The 19,124-nt window shown below is 39.7% G+C and overlaps 1 protein-coding gene across 13 annotated transcripts in view; it reads left to right on the forward strand.

Moving 5' to 3' along the window:
- Positions 1 to 19,124, forward strand: part of LAMA2 (laminin subunit alpha 2) — a 4,753,606-nt gene that overhangs the window by 2,633,501 nt on the left and 2,100,981 nt on the right. For all 13 annotated transcript variants that reach the window (XM_044064325.1, XM_044064371.1, XM_044064344.1 and 10 more), the window contains exon 15: positions 15,355 to 15,466. In XM_044064325.1, coding sequence (XP_043920260.1) covers positions 15,355 to 15,466 — 112 coding nt within the window. The remainder of the gene's footprint in view (positions 1 to 15,354; positions 15,467 to 19,124) is intronic.

Genomic DNA, 19,124 nt, shown 5'->3' on the forward strand with positions numbered 1-19,124 from the left:
TAGGGAAATTGTTGTTAAGAGGATCTTTTCATCCTTTGACCAAAACAGTCTGCTATTTCCTTGCTGGGAAAGGATATCAACCCAGAAATTAATCTGGAATATATTCAGGAACCATGTCTGAAGATGTGATCCCTGTGATGTGAACTCTAGCACTTTATCCTGCCTTTTCTGTAGGTGAATTTAATTTCTTTACCTCTCATGAAGTGCTTAAAAAAAAAATCTGAGATTCTCTTTTGACTTTGAGATATAAGGTTGCCAGCACAGGATCCTCAGTACTACCAACCCTGCCACACGAGGTCAGAGGGTCTAAAATATTCATATAAGCAGGCTCGATTTAGCTTTTGTGTTGCTGGGTCAGTGATTGTTTTAAAATATATCACAGGCTTCACATGCTACATTATGTTATATAGATTGTACCTTGTGTAATGTTAAAATATGTCACCAGCCTCACTTGCTGTACAAGAGGATTAGTCACCTCAAAGGAGCGAATAAGGAATTAATTCCCATATAATCTAGTTTTCTTTTGTAAGGTATAAGTGCATGTATGTCTAATCTAAAAACTGGCAAATTCCACAAATTTAGTTGAAACATCTATCTAAGTGAGCCTAAGTTTTAGATCTACTGATGTAAAGTTGTCTATCTCGCCTTCGCTCTTGCTGGTTGGGATCATAGCCTCAGGCCAGTAAACAGCTCTCGAGCTACTGGAGATGGCCGAGTCGGAGCCGAGGATCGGCTCTGATCCCAACCAGCAAGAAGGAAGGCGAGATGAAGACAACTAACATGGAACGTTATGGTAGGTACATAACTTCTTTTTCATTGACCAACTATATCTCAGTTAAAACTATGCACGACCAAACCTTAAAGCATAAGTAAGTTTTAATACTGTAATTGCAGCTATAAATTTGTTTATATTTTTTAATTTTTTAATTGTTAAAAGGCTATAGAGCATATTATCCTCAGTCATATGCAAATGTTATACTAAATTCTTTAATATGCACTTATTTTAATTAAGTTAAGCTTTTTATTAATGTTGTTTAAATATATGTTGAATAATAAAGCTTGGAAATAATTATAAAAGCCGTTTCCAAATTACTGTTTTCCGTATGTAGTTTGGGTTATGCTTATGTAGGTTTCCAGTTAATAAATGCTCCCTTATCTTAATTAAGCCTAAAATATGTGCTTACAACCTTTCTCTTCTTTCTCTTTATCTTAGCTCTATACCTTATATCTTCTATTTAAACACCTAATAGAGCTAAGTAATAGGAAATAAGTGTGTTAGGTAAATGATGCTATTCTTACTCTATTCAAATTGTGTTTTTATTCTAGGCATAAGCAATATAAAATAAATGTGTACTAGAGACATCCTGAATTTAGATTTGCTTGATGTTTTCCTTAATATGTCTCTGCATGTTACTATAATATTCTCGACCAGGCTGAGTAGGTTTGTGATTAGGCACAGGATTAGTGCAGGAAGAGATATGTGCTATTTGCTTTATTCTTTGGTGAGTGACCTACATTTGTTTATCCAAGATACATACACTTACGTTTATCCATCCCAGTTATTGTTTATATATAAAGACCTGTAATGTGATTCATGGCATGTAAAGGGGATCCAAATGGGCAAAAAGGGAACACTCTTTTTTCATTTAACTTTAAAAACCATAGCGAAAATAATTCTAATACAAGAGATACATGTTACCTGAACAATCGAAACTGGACATAGGGAAAAATGGATTAGAACAATTACCACAGCTGGTAAAAAATCTAATAGTGTGGGTGTAGCAATCATTATAAAAAAAACATTCCAAGACAATTTTCTGCATTATGATGTACACTCAGAAGTCCTGGCCAAACATACTTCTATGAATAATGAACATAAATTCAAGTTCTTGGCCGTCGACCATGTTATGCAGGATCTTAGGGGTGGCCCTATACCTTTACAATTAGAAGAACTTGAATTAGTTTGGCAAGTTAGGCTGAACGCTTACAACTTTCCAGGTTTAAATGAAACCCATTCTATTACTAGTATTTTAAAATTAAAAAGTTTACAGAGATGAATGAAGTATATTAACTTGAGTTGTTACTTTCAATTTTTAGTTTTACTTTTAATATGAGATTAATTGTATTTTTAGTTGGTTTTAGATAGCTTTTTGTATATGATTAGTATCTATTTTATACGCTGAGAAGCCTTAGCATAAAGCATTAATGTTTAATAATGGATCAGAGTGCAAAATTTGATATTGTTTACTTGTCTGTGATAATTCAACATGACTACTTGCCATATAACAGTGTGTCACCTTTAAAAAGTCAAGGCAAGGGTAACAATGTATTTCACTTGGTTACCCAGGATCATATAGCAGTATAAAATGTAGTTTTGAATGTTGTAACTTGTTTCTGATGAAGTTTGCCGGTTGGGCAAACAGAAAGCGTTTTAAACTTTTTTCTTGTACCAGTAAACTTGGGTTTACTTTGACAGCAAGCTGTGCCAGTATTTTACAATTTCTTTGTAGACTCAGAAGGAAAATGGTGTTACCTAACAGTAAAATGCCCTTACCTTGATAAACTATTGCTACAATTAAATGTATATGCTCCATGCTCTAGACAACAGGACATCTTTATGTCAGTCTATACAATTTTAACCCATTTCCCTAACCATTATTATATTATTATTATTATTATATTATTATTCATAAACCTGCGGTGGTGGTGCTGCGGTAGCATTGTCGCCTCACAGTAAGATGTTGTCCTGTTCAATTCTCAGCGAAAGCGTCTTCTGTGTGGAGACATGCGTGAATGGGCATACCTTCGTTGAAGGTTGTGCGTCAGGGCTGGCAACTCGGTACGTAAAAATCTACTGCCAATCATTAGCGGACCAGAGTTCCGCTGTGGCAACCCCTAACCGGGAAAAGCCGTAAGATACAACAACAACAACATTATATTATTATTCATCCTGTAGCTGTTGTACCTTCCCTACCCCTCTGTTCGTTGTGCCTGCACATTTGCACGGGTTTCTTTCCTGAGTGACCTCCCCCCACCTGAGATTCACTGCATAAAGCAATTTCTGCCGTCTCCACTGAAACTGGCTGTCTTAACTAAGTAAAACCTCTGGGAAGCAAGAACCTGACTCCCTCCAGCTTTTCAATTGTAATAGTTTGCACAGATTTCTTTCCTGAGTCCCCCCCCCCCCACCTAGGGTTCACTGCATAAAGCAATTTCTACCTTCTCCACTGTAGCTGGCTATCTTAACTAAGCAAAACCTCTGGGAAGCAAGAACCTGACTCCCTCCAGCTTTTCAATTGTAATAGTTTGCACGGGTTGCTTTCCGGAGTGACCCCCCCCCACCTTGGATTCACTGCATAAATCAATTTCTACCTTCTCCACTGAAGCTGGCTATCTTAACTAAGTAAAACCTCTGGGAAGCAAGAACCTGACTCCCTCCAGCTTTTCAATTGTAATAGTTTGCACAGATTTCTTTCCTGAGTGACCCCCTCCCCCACCTAGGGTTCACTGCATAAAGCAATTTCTACCTTCTCCACTGAAGCTGGCTATCTTAACTAAGCAAAACCTCTGGGAAGCAAGAACCTGACTCCCTCCAGCTTTTCAATTGTAATAGTTTGCATGGGTTTCTTTCCTGAGTGACCCCCACCACCTGGGATTCACTGCATAAAGCAATTTCTACCTTCTCCACTGAAGCTGGTTATCTTAACTAAGTAAAACCTCTGGGAAGCAAGAAACTTACTCCCTCCAGCTTTTAAATTGTAATAGGTGAACTACAATTTAGTTTTTGTAAACTATTGAGGCTTAATGGTGTATGCACAACAACAGTGAAGGGATCTAGCCAATTGCCACTAGATTGGGCTATACTACTTTGAATCAGCCTTGCACTCACACAGTGTTCCAGTCCTAAGCATTTACTTTTTTATTTGGTAAAGTAATTTTGCTCCCTCCTGTAATTTTCTCCTTGTTCAGCCTGGTGAGTGGGACATCAGTGTGCCTGACTATAGAGTCACCTATGACTAAAGTGTTGGGTACATTGTCTTGCCTTAGGGGCTGTTGTTGGGGTGGCACACTGGTGTTGTGAGCTATGTGACATTTTACTTGTGATTGGTGTTTGTTTGCGTTTCAGCTTCAGGAGTCCTTTTTGCTTCAGTAGGTTACTGCTAAGGGCCTCTGCATATAAGGGTTTAGTGTTGCTATATGAGGGTGTTGGCAGTGTGGGTTTAGAAGGCTATGTGTTGCTTGAGGTGTAGTGTGGGTGTTAACCTTCTCCTCTTGACTGTCTAGCACAATCTTGGGTGGAGAGAGCTTTGCTTCCAGTTTGGCTATGTAAGTGCATCTCTCGCAGGTTGTAGTGTTGGGTGGTAGGAGGAGAGGGTTGTCTGTGTACATGAGGCGATTGCTGCATTGCCACAGCATGCCTAGATTCACGAGGTGGACAGGAAAAATCACCGGAAGCTGGCCCTTGGACATGACTGGTTTGGTGCTTTTTTTTTGTAAGTGCTAGAGCTGTTTTCCCTTACCTTAGCAATTATAGGCGGTTTAGTGCCTACAATTAATTTCTCCGTATTAACAAGGAGAGTTGGTTGATTGTATCAGTTTAAAGCTTCCTAGTGCTTTCCAGCAGGTTTTAGAGCAAGTGCTAGTCACAGGGCTGCTTAAAGGTAAAATGAAAAAAAAATGGTTTATCCTAAACACTGCAATATGCACTAGAGGAGTTAGATGTGAAAGTAGGTAACTTCAGTTTTACCTGTCTAAAAAGTTAAGTTTTAGTGGAGAGTCACTATTTTTAAAACAGCAAGATAGATTGAAAGGAGGTGGTCACGTTTGTGTTCTGGTACTATGGAATAAAGTAGGATGGCCAATAAATTTAAATAGTTGAAGGGGAGTGATTTCACAACATGATAAGTTTGCACTTACACAAACCAGTAAAAGCAGAGAGGAAATGAGATATATGGTCAAATTAACATAAGGGGTAGGCAACTAGAAAGACAGTGGTGTTTAAGAACACAACAGTAACTGAGTGGGAGGGTGGGGAAAAAATTTCTTCCTGACTCACAAGAGACAGAGCTATGGTCTTCTCATGTTTTAATATGCAGTTAAAAGCAGAATACAAGTAAAACACAAGGTAAAGAAAACAAATCATGGTATTCAAAATAGAAAAAGGCAATAAAGTAATACAAAATACAACAAATAAAAAGCAAACTAACCTTTCCCTCACAGCAAAGTGTAGCAGAGTCTGGGTGAGCCTTTTTGTCTGCATATAGGCTATGTATATGATTGGCATGTAGCAGTCTGTGTGCAGTGTGGTGGTGATATCTACAAATATGATTTAACATTGTCAAAAGTAAACTATCTAAATGGATTTACAGGTTCCAGTAATAGAGGATCTCAGCTTAGCAGATTGGAACATGCCTGACATCAATGGGCTATCTGTGGATGACCATGATAACACCATGCAGATGGCACAGTCTGGCAGTGCTAGCAATATGAACAGTGGAGGGTTCATTGGCTGAGACTATGGAGGAGGAGCAAGTTGATTCTACAGCATCCCCTGTGCTCAGTGCAGTATGTCTAGTACATGTTAGTCCTCCCCAAGCTATACAGAGGTCATCACCATAGATGACATCAGAAGACCACTTTGCCCACAAAATGTCATGTACCTTGCATAGGTGAGAGGCATGTAGGTATTCATGATGGAGAGATGGCCTGCATCTGTTTCACTTGGGCTTCAGCCTTCTGGCAAAGGCCCTTGCCTCCCTCGTAGTGCCTTTTTTAGGAAATGTCATGAGGACGATACTACCTACAGAAAAAAATTCAACAAAATGAAGATTAAAGATCATGTTGCTAAACACTAGGAGTCACTTTCAAAGTCACCATCTCCACTGAACCCCCCAACCCCCAGCTAAGGTCAAACAAAAAACTTCTCCAAAGCTCATTACAACCTCCTGAGGGATGGTATAAACAGCTTCACAGCCCCCACCCCCTCTGTAAGAACTGGCACCAATGTCCAAATCTATGCAAGCATTTATATAGATACATGGTATCAGGAATAACTGACAGGATAAAACCATCCTGCGCAAGGAAGAGTGAACCTGTCTGGTGGACATCTGCAATAAATAAACTATATAACAAAAGGAAATAAATTGCTGTCCAGGAACAAAAAGGAGCAGGTGCCCAACTGGAAGCAATCCCTCCTTAGTTTGAATAAACAAATAAAAGCACATAGTGAAATCCTGTACAGCCAACTTAGAGTCCAAAACGGCCACATCTACTAGAGACAATCATAAGGCCTTCTTCACGTATGTCTGCAATCTCAAAGGAAGCACCCAGATCGGTTCAGAACTGGTGGTCAAGGAAACCACATACACAAATGCTGTAGATACAGCCTACCTACTGGCTGGCAGATTCAGCAAAATCTTCACCCCTCTGTCCCCCTTTCAGTAAATCAGGACATCCCCAGTACCTGCCCCCCTCCCCTTATCCTTAGGGAACAGGTCATCACTGCCCTCTCAAAGGAAAAAAATACAGCCTCCATGGGATGCGATAACATCCCAGGCTGCATCCTACACGGACTCAGGCATGAACTTGCATCACCATTAGGCACCCTGTTCAAAGAAAGCCTAAGTACCCAATTTGTCCCAGCCAAGTGGGGGGCAGCCACTGTCATCCCTTTACACAGAGGTGCAGCATCCACCAATCTTGGAAATTATAGACCCATCAGCCTAACTAGCCTGATCTGCAAGGCCATGGAACAGATTATCATGGACCTCCTTAACAGGGACATTGGCAACCTTCAAACACTCGACCCCACACAGTTTGGCTTTGTTAAGGGAAGGTCATGTCTGTTTAATTTGGTGACTTTTTTGAGACAGTCTACAAATCCATGGATGAGGGGAAGATGGTGCACACTGCCTACCTTGACATAGCCAAAGACTTCAATACTATTCCCCACTTGGGCATAACAGATAAACCTTTTCAACTAGGCATCAATTAACATGTTACCATATTAGTAGCAAATTGGCTCACTGATAGAACCCACCTAATCAAAATAGGGAAAGCCACCTCAAGCAGTAGACCCGTAAGAAGTGGCATACCCCAGGGATTGATCTTGGGGCCTCTGTTATTCAGGGTATACTTCTCTGAGGTACAGTCAAAAACCAGTGGGCGATGGCTGACCAGGTTTGCAGATGACTCCAAGCCAGGCGTGGTCATCAATTTCCCAAGTCATGTGGACATCTTCCAAGAGTGTCTCACCCAAACAAATGACTGGTACCAGAAACACGCCCTCAAGCTGAATACCAAAAAATGCATCATCATCCCCTTTGGGGAGAGTGATGTCCCCCACAAATTATCACATTAATGACAATGTCCTAAGCATGCAATCAATCGTGATGGATTTGGGCACCCAGGTTGATAGCAACCTGACATTTGACCACCATGTTGCTTCCGTTGTATAGAAAGCCTTCTACATGGCCCACCTCATAAGTAAGGGTATCTCATCCAGGGACAAGGTCATAACATCCCTGTATTCATTGCTTATAAGGTCAATTGTTGAGTACAATGCCCCCTTCGGCATGTACCTCGCAAAGCACTTGCAGCAGTTGGAGACAGCACAGAGTTTCCTCAGCAGGAGAATCCAGGGTCTCAAACATCTACCCTACACAGCCCTGTCCCTCTACGCAATTTCATAGAGACTTGTCAGAGGTGACCTCTGTCTGGCAAACAAAGCAAACTCTGACCCTGCCTTGATAGGACTGCTGCATATCTGCAAGTCAAGCTTCACTTGAGTAACCCACACGTGCAACCTTAACCTGGTCTGTGACATCAGGTGGACTTGTTGGCAGGACATTTTTGTGTTTCAATCTCCTCAACTGTGGAAGACTCCCCTTCCATGTCAAGCAGAGTACTGCATTATCCCCTTTTAAGCACAGCCTGGATAACTGGATGGGAAACAGAAAATACACCCCTGGGATTCCACCTGTGTCCCTGTTAGACAGGGGCTTTGGGTGCTGATTTGTCTAAACATGGGCTAAACTATTGGCTAGGCTTATAAGGCCCTCAGGGCCAATAGCCTAGTAACTTCTTATGATCCTGTGGCACAGGCCACAGATAAGTTGCTGAAGGTCTCAGAAGTATACCACAGTGTGCCACCAGTTATATCCAAGCTGTGGAATCAGGCCTTCAGAACTCCAAACATGCATGCATATAGCAGTGGTCAGCCATGGTTCCAAATCATATCCAGCAACACCTGCAACATACAACAGTGGACACCATTATGAGTATTCCTCAGCCGGCATTAATATGAAAAGGACTCTGTGGATGGGACTATGTACACTTACCAACTTGATGACCTTGTCAAAGGTCACCCTGCACAAATCACTGATATAGGTCACATATGTACTATAACTGGGAATCATGGTAATTTCCAGATGTCACACAAATACATCATGTATAATACATTGCATATTGCACAAAATCTGGCAAACAGTTCTTCTGGTTGATATACCAGATACCATGTGCAGCAACTGGGGCCCTGTTAGTAGTCTGGGTGCTGAGAGTGGTCAGCAGAAAGAACCTTAACAAAATGAGCTCTTTTGTAGAATATCCTCATAGTGGTAGTTGTCTCCAATGCTGTCTGTGGAAAGCAAATATGCTCTTCTGTATATGCTGCAGCATAATGTGAAGGAACTTGTGCAGGATTTGTGAGACCAGGGCCTACTCAACCCCTGCCATGTCCTTGGTTGGATGCTGAAATGCCCTATAGCAAGGATGATTAATGCTACACAATCCTTTGTTTCCACTGGGATAGACAGTCTACACATCCCTCTTGATTACTTGTGAATACAGAATATGACAACCAACTCCTGTATGGTGTTTCTGTCCACATGGTAGTTATTGACAGCGGTTTGGTAATGGAAGTGATGTTATATTAGTCACAGGTGGACATTTCAGTCATGTGGAGGGCATCCTAGATCAAGTCATTACCAACATGAGTGACTGGTGTTCCACACCTGTAGTCAACACCTCATTGGTCCGATCCAACAATAAGCTAATTGCCCTAGATATCCACATCCTGCCCCCACCCCCCATTAAGGAAACCATGGTAAAAATTTCTCCAAAGCCAACTTCATGCTTCTTAAGACAGAAGTGGTGAACTTCATGACACCCATGCAGATGGACAGTACAGTTATGACTACTGAATCCTACACAATTGTACTTTATAAGCACTTGCAAGAGTGCATGGATCGTGCTATCCCAAACAGAACCAAGACGCTATCCTCCAAAAAAAGGAAGCCAATCTGGTGGTTCCCTGCCATAAACAAACTGTACAACATAAGGAAGAAACTGTTGCAAAAGAGAGTAAAACCCCATGAGTGGAGGAGCTCCCTGGTCAGCCTCAGTAAGAAGCTGCAATCCCTGATAAAATCCTTCAAAGCTAGTTACGAAAACAAAATTGCCACTAATTCTAAAGACAACCACAAAGCATTCTATAGCTATGTTAAGAATCTGAATGGCAACACTCAGACCTGCTCTGAGTTACAGCACAATGTCACTAAATATACAGACCCAACTGATATTGCCAACATCCTGGCAGATAGGTTCAGTGCTAAGTTTACCCCCCCCTCTCACCCCCTAAAGAGCCCATCTCTATACCGGAAGAATGCAAAGTTCCTGTAATCATGGCTGCACAGGTAAAAACCACACTCTCCAAAGCCAAGAACACAGCATCCATGGGACAGACAACATTCCAGGCTGCGTTCTACACGAACTACAGAATGAACTGGCACCCCACCTAAGTACCATGTTCAATCATAGCCTCACTTCAGGCTTTGTGCCTGCTGAATGGCGCACAGTAACAGTTATCCCACTCCACAAGGGGAGAGCCACCACTGACCCCGGGAGCTACCACCTCATTAGCCTGACGAGCCTGGTCTGTAAGGCCATGGAACGTATCATCATGGAACTTATAAACAAAGACATTGGTAATCTCCAAACTCTGGACCCCACCCAGTTCAGGTTTGTAAAAGGCAGATCATGTCTCCTAAACCTGATAGACTTCTTTGAAGCAGTCACCAAAGCCGTAGACAAGGGCAAGGTGGTTCACACAGCCTATCTAGATCTTGCCAAGGCTTTCAACACCATCCCCCACTCTGGAATTATAGATAAACACACTAAACTAGGTATAAATCCCTATGTCACAAAATGGGTTGCCAACTGGCTCACTGACAGAACCCACACTGTGAAAGTAGCAGACTTCAAATCCGACTTCAGACCAGTGACAAGTGGAGTACCACAGGGTTCAGTCCTGGGTCCTCTCCTGTTTGGTATCTACTTCTCTGAAGTACAGGCTAACACAGAAGGTCTTTGGCTAATGAAGTTTGCAGATGACCGCAAACTAGGAGCCATAATCAAAACTCCTAACAATGTGGACATCCTACAAAAGGGCCTCACTGAGACAGATGCCTGATGTCAAAGGCATGGCCTCAAGCTCAATGCCAAAAAGTGCATTGTCATCCCCTTTGGTAAAAACTCTGTACCCATGAACTGCAACATAGGCGGTAGTGTACTTAACACTGAAAGTGTGATAAGAGACCTTGGCACACAGGTGGACAGTAGTCTCTCCTTTGATAATCACATCACCACAGTAGTCAGGAAATCCTTCTACGTGGCACACCTCATCACAAAAGGTTTTCATCCAGAAAAACAGAGGTGATTGTTCCCCTCTACTCATCACTCATTAGACCCATTATAGAGTACAACACTCCTTTTGGTATGTACCTCACAAGACATCTACAACAACCGGAAAGGCCGCAGAAATACCATACACAGAGGATTACCGACCTCAAACAGATGCCTTACGCAAACCGTCTCAAAAAACTCCAGCTTTACTCCATCGCATATCACCTACTCAGAGGTGATCTCTGCCTAACATACAAAGCCATGTCAAACCCAGAGCTTTTGGACATGCTCCACTTAAAGAAATCCCAATCCCTCTGAGCTACATGCTCTAGGGACCTAAACCTTGTCACCACAATAAACAGAACATGCAGGATGGATAGATTCCTGTCCAAGAGACTTCCCATACTCTGGAATAAACTACCTATCTATATCAAACAAAACTCCTCATTAGCACTCTTCAAGAAAAATCTTGATGACTGGATGGGAAATAGGAAATTCACCCCGGGGATCACCTCTGTGGCTCTGCTCGACAGTGGCACAGGAAAATAATTTTCTTGGGTGGCAAAAGCCAGGGTATCTTTTTGGCTGGGCTTGTATAGGCCCCAGGGCCGATAGCCTAGAACCTACCTATGAACCTATGAACCTATAATGTGCAATAGAATGGAGAATGTCCCTAAAGATGTTGACTAATAGATGTTGTCTAGCTAATGTTAATGCTGCTCCTGTTGTCAAAACATGAGTAAGTAAGTGTTACTCCTGAACACCATAAAATTCTAGTGTTAATAATAGCAGACCTCCATGGCTCATTGCACTAATTTTAGGTTTTGAATTGTGCTTCCATGTTTAAGTTAATCTTTTGTCTTTGCAACAGCTCTCTTTAGCATGTTGCAAATCATTTGCATGTCGTTATACAGTTATCAGCATATGATGCATAACAAACTATTTCTTTGATAGTATGGCCATTCTCCAAGTCTCTGTATCACCCCCACTCTGTACATCACCACTCACTGCACTACTTCATGTTATGCAATTGAATTTTTCAGAATACCCCCTATATTCTGAAGACTGGGTATCACACATGATGCCAAATAGCAAGAAGGAAAAAGACAGTAGGGTGAAGGGTTAAGCTTAGACATGAATTGCTGAAGAAAGTGAGGAAATGGAATCATTTGAATTTATTCTTAAAAGCAGGAGCAAATGGCAAGAACATGATATTATCTTTTTTGGAGTAGTAGTGGAACATTTGTAAAGACATACTGGATGCAGCAGAAAGATGAAAGAAAAAGAGGAAAAGTTTCTCATCTGTGGGACTTTACAAACTGACTGGTACAACCATGATTACTAGTCAAAGAACAAATGAAATATAACATAAAAGAATGAGCAGTATGTTTAGTGGAAGTATGCAATGACAGGCTATTCTGGTGCCATTTCATTCCCCGATCTGTGCACCCCCTCAATTTAAATGGAGGACAAAAAAATAAATAAATAAAGGAAAAATAATGCTGTTATAAAATAGATTAGTGGGGAAGCCTATTATTAATGATAGTGAACATGATGAATTTGTATATTATTTCCTTAATTATTAATGAAGGAACTCAAAGTAATGAAATCAGCTGGGAAAGGATGGAAGAAAAATGGTTATATTCTTTGGCTTGACTTATTGAGGTAGAGATGGTGGAAACAGAAGTGCAAAGTCTTTTTTACTGAGTTTAACAATATTAATCATTATACACAAAATATCTAATCCTGTACATAATTGTACAGACATGATCAATGTCTACAAAACTAACTAAAAGCATTATATATGGGAGTGTATTCAAAGCAATGCTAAACAGAGACACGTATTACATTATCATAATTAATATATTTTGCACACACCCTGCTAGGCTAGTAAATAGTCTAAAAGTAATAACTATAGTCAAAGTTTGATCTAATGCAATCCCAACATCTTAGCCACATATTTCTGGATTACAACAGTGGCATCCACTAATCCACACTCAAATAAAATTTCCAAGGCATGCCATTGTCTCCACTCCATCCATGAGTCTCTGTGATACCTTAAAATCTGCCATACTTCAGGATCACCCCAGCTTCAGAGCATTCTGCACCATCTTCCACAAATCCCACCTCAATGCCCCCATACTGGACTGGTGATAACCTCAATCTTTCAATGCTACAGAATTTTAAGTTATATTCCCCCAACCATCCTTCCAATTCTTACTTGATTGGGGTCATTCCATACAATACTTCATATTCAGTCTACCATTATTTCCCTTCCATCCCAAAACCACCTCCTAAAATTTAGGAGATGCATACTCCATATCTCCCTTTCTGCAGCATTCCAACCTCACACTTTGCATTTGCTCATAATTTAGATTTTAACCCACCCTGTCATAACATGTAGATTAGTATCCATATCTCTGAGAAATCAACTATCATTCTTATTCACTAGCCCTAGGTTTCCCCATGTCCATTCCATGCCAACCCCAGGTACCTTCAATTACATAATGCATTCATCTCCACAATTCTGTCATCTCACTATACCAAAGCACATGTGCAGCTGGTTTGTATGTACTACCTACATCTCGAGTAATTCCCACACTTTCTCCTATACTGCAGACCTTCAGTCTTGCAGGGATAATGAACCACTGGCACAACTCCCTTAAGATAAATCTTGCACTGGTCCACTGTCTCAATGTCCTAGGCAAATCTAATTTATGTCATCCCAGAACCACCACTTGTTTAATCCCTGTACCTCCTTCAACCAGCTAGTACATAGCCTGCCCGGGGCTCTGGTTTCCTGTCTTTTACCCACCTCATAACATACAACCCTTTTCTAGTATTTGTCTATGTCATTCCACCAGCCCACCCTATTTTATGACCCTCTCCCCTCAACATTCAGCTGATCAGCCATATCTATAACCTACTGTGCAAATGCCAGTAGTGCATATTGATTCTCATCTGTACCTTCGCTACCTCTCAGCAACCTGTCAACTCTTATTAGGACTGGATGAGATTCTGATTGGACACCTAAAGGCTCTTCTGTAGTCATGACTAGACCACTGATGGGAGTTCTTAATGAATTACTGAAGACTGAAGTAGTACAGACAACTGATGTTTACCAGGTGTGGTACCAGTATACAAGGGGGAAGTAAGAATGACTGTAGGGATTATTGACCAGTGAGTTTAACCATGGCTACTGACAATGCAGTGGGAATATTCTAAGTAAGATGATAGTATATTTTCTTACAGACAGTCTTCTAATAAAGGAGAAAGCACAAGGGACCATTGCAGAAAATAAAAATAAAATAAAATCTTGCAAGTCTAAACTTTTACATTTCCAAAATGGAGTAGCAGTAGATATGGGCAATATTTGTGCAATGGATGTGCTGTTTTTTTTTATTTTAGGAAGGTATTTAATAAGATGCCTCATAGGTAATAAGTAAGAAATCTGAAATGTCTGAGAAGGGAAGTGGAGTGCTGACATGTGAAGAGGAATGGCTATAGAAAAGGTATCAAAGGCTAGTAATGAAGGTCAGCTTGTCTAGAGAGAGAGAGAGACAGACAGAGACAGAGAGAGAGAGAGACAGAGAAAGAGAAAAATGATGAGTCAGATGATGCAGTTGTCACTTCTAGGACCACAGATATCTAATGTATATATTTTGGATGTATGTGTGAGTTTGGGAATTTAATAAACCCATCTGATGATGAATTTTATCTTTGGAGGATGGAAAGAAAAATATAGAGAAGTATTTAAAAAGGTTCCTAGCATATGGAGATAACAGTCAGTTGAGAGTTATCTTGGAATGATGCAAGAAAATGGATTTTGGCCATAACAATTAAAAGAAACACTGGCTGAATATGTGTAATTAAAGTGGTAAGCAAAAGTGATTTTGTGGTGGGCGTGTTCCGTACTTTAGATCAGTGTGCACATTGAAGTAAAGAGGTAGGAAATACTACTACAGTGCTGGAGCATGTGTATACTGAGAGGACAGAATTCCAGAGGCATAGATGTTAACTTGCCTGTGTACACTCAGCAGGCCACATTGCATCATCAAAGTGGTTTTTGGTAAAAGTAATTAGAGTGATTAAGAGACTGGAATGCAAGACTAACAGACTTTCTAATGCATGTGACTGTTGTTTAGAGACTGGAAGATACAGTTACTATACAGTTTGCATAGTTAAGATTCAGCAGAGGTTATTGAGGGATTATTGTTAGTTGGAAAAATTGTGGTACAAAAGGGCATATGTTATAAACAGTGAAATTAAATTTTAACTTATTCGTAATAGAGAGCTTTTTCACAGAGAGGTAAGCAGTGGGTTAGAAAGTTTTGATGGAATGGGTACCGAGAGTGAAATCAACAGTTATTTTAGAGGTGAAGTGAGATAGGAGGAGAAAAGGGGAGTTGAGGGGGCAGTTTAAGGGTGTCGAGGGCATTTAGGATACACTTAGCATACAAAAGAAACAATTGTCTCTAGCTCCTGAAAACATTAAGGTAATGTAAAAATGTAACTTAATGTGTACATCTGCACCAAAAAAAAAAAAAAAACTCAGAACATTGTAGTTGTTTTCAATAAAACATTTAATAAATGTCAAAGTGTCATTTTTTTAAACTATTTCAAATGGATAAAACAATGGGGTTTTGTTTCTTTTTCTTTTCTTTTTTTTTTTAGGTTAAGCTCGGTGACCCTTGATTTGGCTACTTCCTACTCAACAGGCCTCAGTAAAGCTACAGCAGTAGAGATTTGTTATTGCCCTCATGGGTACAGTGGCACTTCCTGTGAGGTGAGTATTTAATTAGCTCAAAATGTTGTACCAGGATAACATTGAAATGAGTAGTTATGAAACTTATGTATTTCATTTCCTTTGCTGTGTATTCCAAAGTATTTTGCAGTACCTAAACAGCATCAGTCGTCATTTGTATTTGTTTGTAGGGATCTGTATAAAGAGTGTTAAATATTATTTATAAATGGGTGGAGGTGAAGTAGAAGAAAAAAAAAGATTGAGGGAGAGAAGAGGAGAGACAGAGGTAAATGAGTGTATCCCTCAGCTGGTCTTTTAAATTGATCTCATTTTGAGTAAGCAAATGTAATTTGATTAATATATTTCTCTAGTGTTATGTTTGAAGTATAACTACAGGAACTGAGATTTGTTCCCTTAACTATCCATACCCAGAAATAATGTTTATTCATATATGATTTTCACTAGTTAGGAGGCAGCTCTTGCAGAATGGAAGACACTGTTTGTCTTTGCTTCAGCAGCTGTTATTTTAGATGTTGTGCAGTTGCAGCAAATATAATTGAAGAAGGCTGCTCTTTTTGAAGTACACAGAAAGCAATGAATCTATGAGGCTTTAGTATATTTGAAGAATTTCCACAGCGCAAAGAATATTGTCTGAAAAAACTTAATTAGTGCCTTATTTATTTTTGTGAGGCATATTAGATAAATTTACTCCCCTGATTTCGAAAAGGTGAGTATGAACTATGATGCGGGTCTTTTTTATCACAGCACATGTTCGTCTGCATTAGTTCTTGCTTTGATTTGCATATAGCCAAGCAGCACACCATTATGCTACATGGCTTCTTACACTGGGTTCTCTCGTCTCCTTCATTATATCTGCATTGTGCTGATTGATTATAAGCATGACTGGTCCTTGAAATTGATTACTTAGTGATGGGAATTGTAATTTGAGAAATACGTGTAAATATTGTTTACAATAGCAAAAGGTTGAAAATTTGATGTCATTAAGACCTTGAGTAAATGCCATACAAGTCATCACAGCAGGAAATAAATGAGTTCAGCCAGTTAAATCAGAGTGACTTATGTTTAATGGCTTATGATGTGATTTATTTCAGGACACCAGACACTTGAGAGACCATGACTTATATGTGCAAATTTGTTGCATTTATTCCCCGCACCAGTTACACACACTCACATGGCACAGCAACATGACAGGTCTTGTAAAATTCATTGCATTCTCAGCATTCATTAACTGCTAGATTCAGTAGTGCTTCATGCATTAGAGGTAAAAAATGATTTAGAATTTCTACAGGCATGACCAGTCTAGCCCTGATCTTACAGACCATTATGGTAATCTGCAGGTACCAGTAACCATTTAAAATCTTGAGACCAATATTACTGAGTCCTGAGATGTGGAGAACAAATAGACAAAAATTTGGACTTGCATATATTAAGTCTGTGATTACCACTTTTCAGAATGTTACCTTTCATCCAAGGTATGGTAATCTTGGATTTGGTATATATAAGCTTGATGTGTGTGCAGAGGGGGCTTGCCTCCTTCAAAAAGTTAGATTAAAAAGAGAAGAGAAGAATGCTTGATATTTGCTCTGCTCCTGTATTTTTATTGTTTTTCTTTTGGTATCTCAGGACTCAACAACACAAGTCTTGAGCTTTCAGTAGGGAGCCACTATGACAACATCTCCCCAGTGGAGACTAACTGCAAAAGAGGAAATTCTAGGTGCATTGTCAGTGCCAAGTAAAGCACACTCGTATCTCTCAACCTCTCAGTGCAAGAAATCCGGACAAAACCAGAAACAATGGGAGGCCAAAGACCCAAAAGTAGGGACAGATTTTAAATATTGCTCTTTTAAACTTAAGGAGCTTACAGAATAAAATGTTTTGCATTATTATGTATTTTCTGAAGGATATGAAGTGTCAAATTGAAATATCTGGCATTAGTATTGTTTAGTGACATCAATCCTCAATGATTGGCCAGTAAACCACAAATTTTATGAGAAAGAGACGGAAAATATGAGGCAAAAATCTGGACATTCTGTGAAAATCTGAACAGTTGAAAGGTATTAGCACACTTGGTGAACATCAAAAACTGAAACAATACTCATTTCTTAACCTCTAATCAAACTATGACTCAAGCATGGGATCCATTCCTTTCATAGTATTACAAACCCAAAATATTTGAAGAAATTAAAAATGGAGAAGAGCACTGAATTTTCTTCTGAGGTAGCATATTGTACTCACCTACACATTAAAACATTTGCATACACCTTTCATTTTGAAACATGCAGTATTAAAAACCTTTGACACTACTATACGGTAGGCTGCATTTTGAACTAACAAAGAAACTATTTAGGCTTTTACAGTCTTTTTTAGTTCATGAATCATTGCAAGTGTTAGTACCTCCATGGAAGCCTTATCTCCTCCTAATAAGAAGTAACTATCACAGGTTGCAGATGAGAATGGCTCGCCAGTTGTGACAACTACTATTTGTGCATTTATATCAAGTTATTGAAAGATGAAAATAGCGAACTCTAGTTCATCGAACCTAAAATATCTAAACCACATAATATCGAACATTCAGAACAGCGAATTTTCTCCTTGGGAAAAAATTCGCTATTCCGAAACACATACACACAACATAAGCACACCTAAAAAACATCAATAAACACACATACACTTATAATCCTACAACTAACCCTACACTAAACTATACATACACTACTATCTATCCACTTACCTTAACCCAAACTCTAACCCTAAGGTCCATCACTATCGCACACTCAACTAACCCGTGCTCTAACCCTAAATCACTTAACCCACCCCTAAACCTAATTCACCTAACCCGCGCCCTAACCCTAACTCACCTAACCTGCACCCTAACCCTAACTCACCTAACCTAACTCAACCTAACCTAACCTACCTACTTCAACTAATCCTAACAACCACACAATCACACACTTACCTGAACCCGACCTGTAAATCTCCAACACAGCGCTGAAAATAGCGAAACCACAGAACCGGCCAGCCGAATTCTTTCCCTAGGAAAGAATTTTATGTTCTGCAGAATCGCTATTTTTAGCATTCGATTAAAATGGGTCGATATTAGTACATTTGAAGTTTTAAAACTTCGATGTTCTGATATAGACCCCCTATTTGTTACTGTGTCTCTATCAGCGGAAACTGACTGTTTTGGTTAAAATGTTGCTTTGTGTAATAAGTCACTTTTAGGCAACGTGTTTGTTTTATATAATATGTGTCTGGACTAATCATAAGGCTATGAAGACACTGACTTAAGGTCTCTTACATCTTTGGATCCACCTGGTCACAATATTTGCTAAGCTGATTATATCACTTGTCTTCAGAGTTCACACATGCTAGGAATGGAAGAGATAGAATTAGAATTTCAGAATCATGGTTGTATAAAAAAACTTTAATAGTTTAAAATTTCTGCTAGTAAAACTCTTTCACCTAAGGGCTTCTTCAGGCTGATGTGATGTATCCATTACAACACTGCTTAAGTAATGTACACCGATTCAATGCACATATTGCTGTAAATTACATAACTCAGGATTTAAAGATAAAGTCTCATTTAACCCAGGTTCAACTTGTGCATTGAATCTTAATATTGATTTCATCTCTTTAGTTTCAATAAGGTGCTTTAAATCCCCTCCATGAACTGGTGTTA

The sequence above is a fragment of the Protopterus annectens genome, chromosome 1.part0 (genome assembly GCF_019279795.1).
Source record: "Protopterus annectens isolate FY-2018-M chromosome 1.part0, PAN1.0, whole genome shotgun sequence".
NCBI classification, from domain to species: Eukaryota; Metazoa; Chordata; order Ceratodontiformes; family Protopteridae; genus Protopterus; species Protopterus annectens.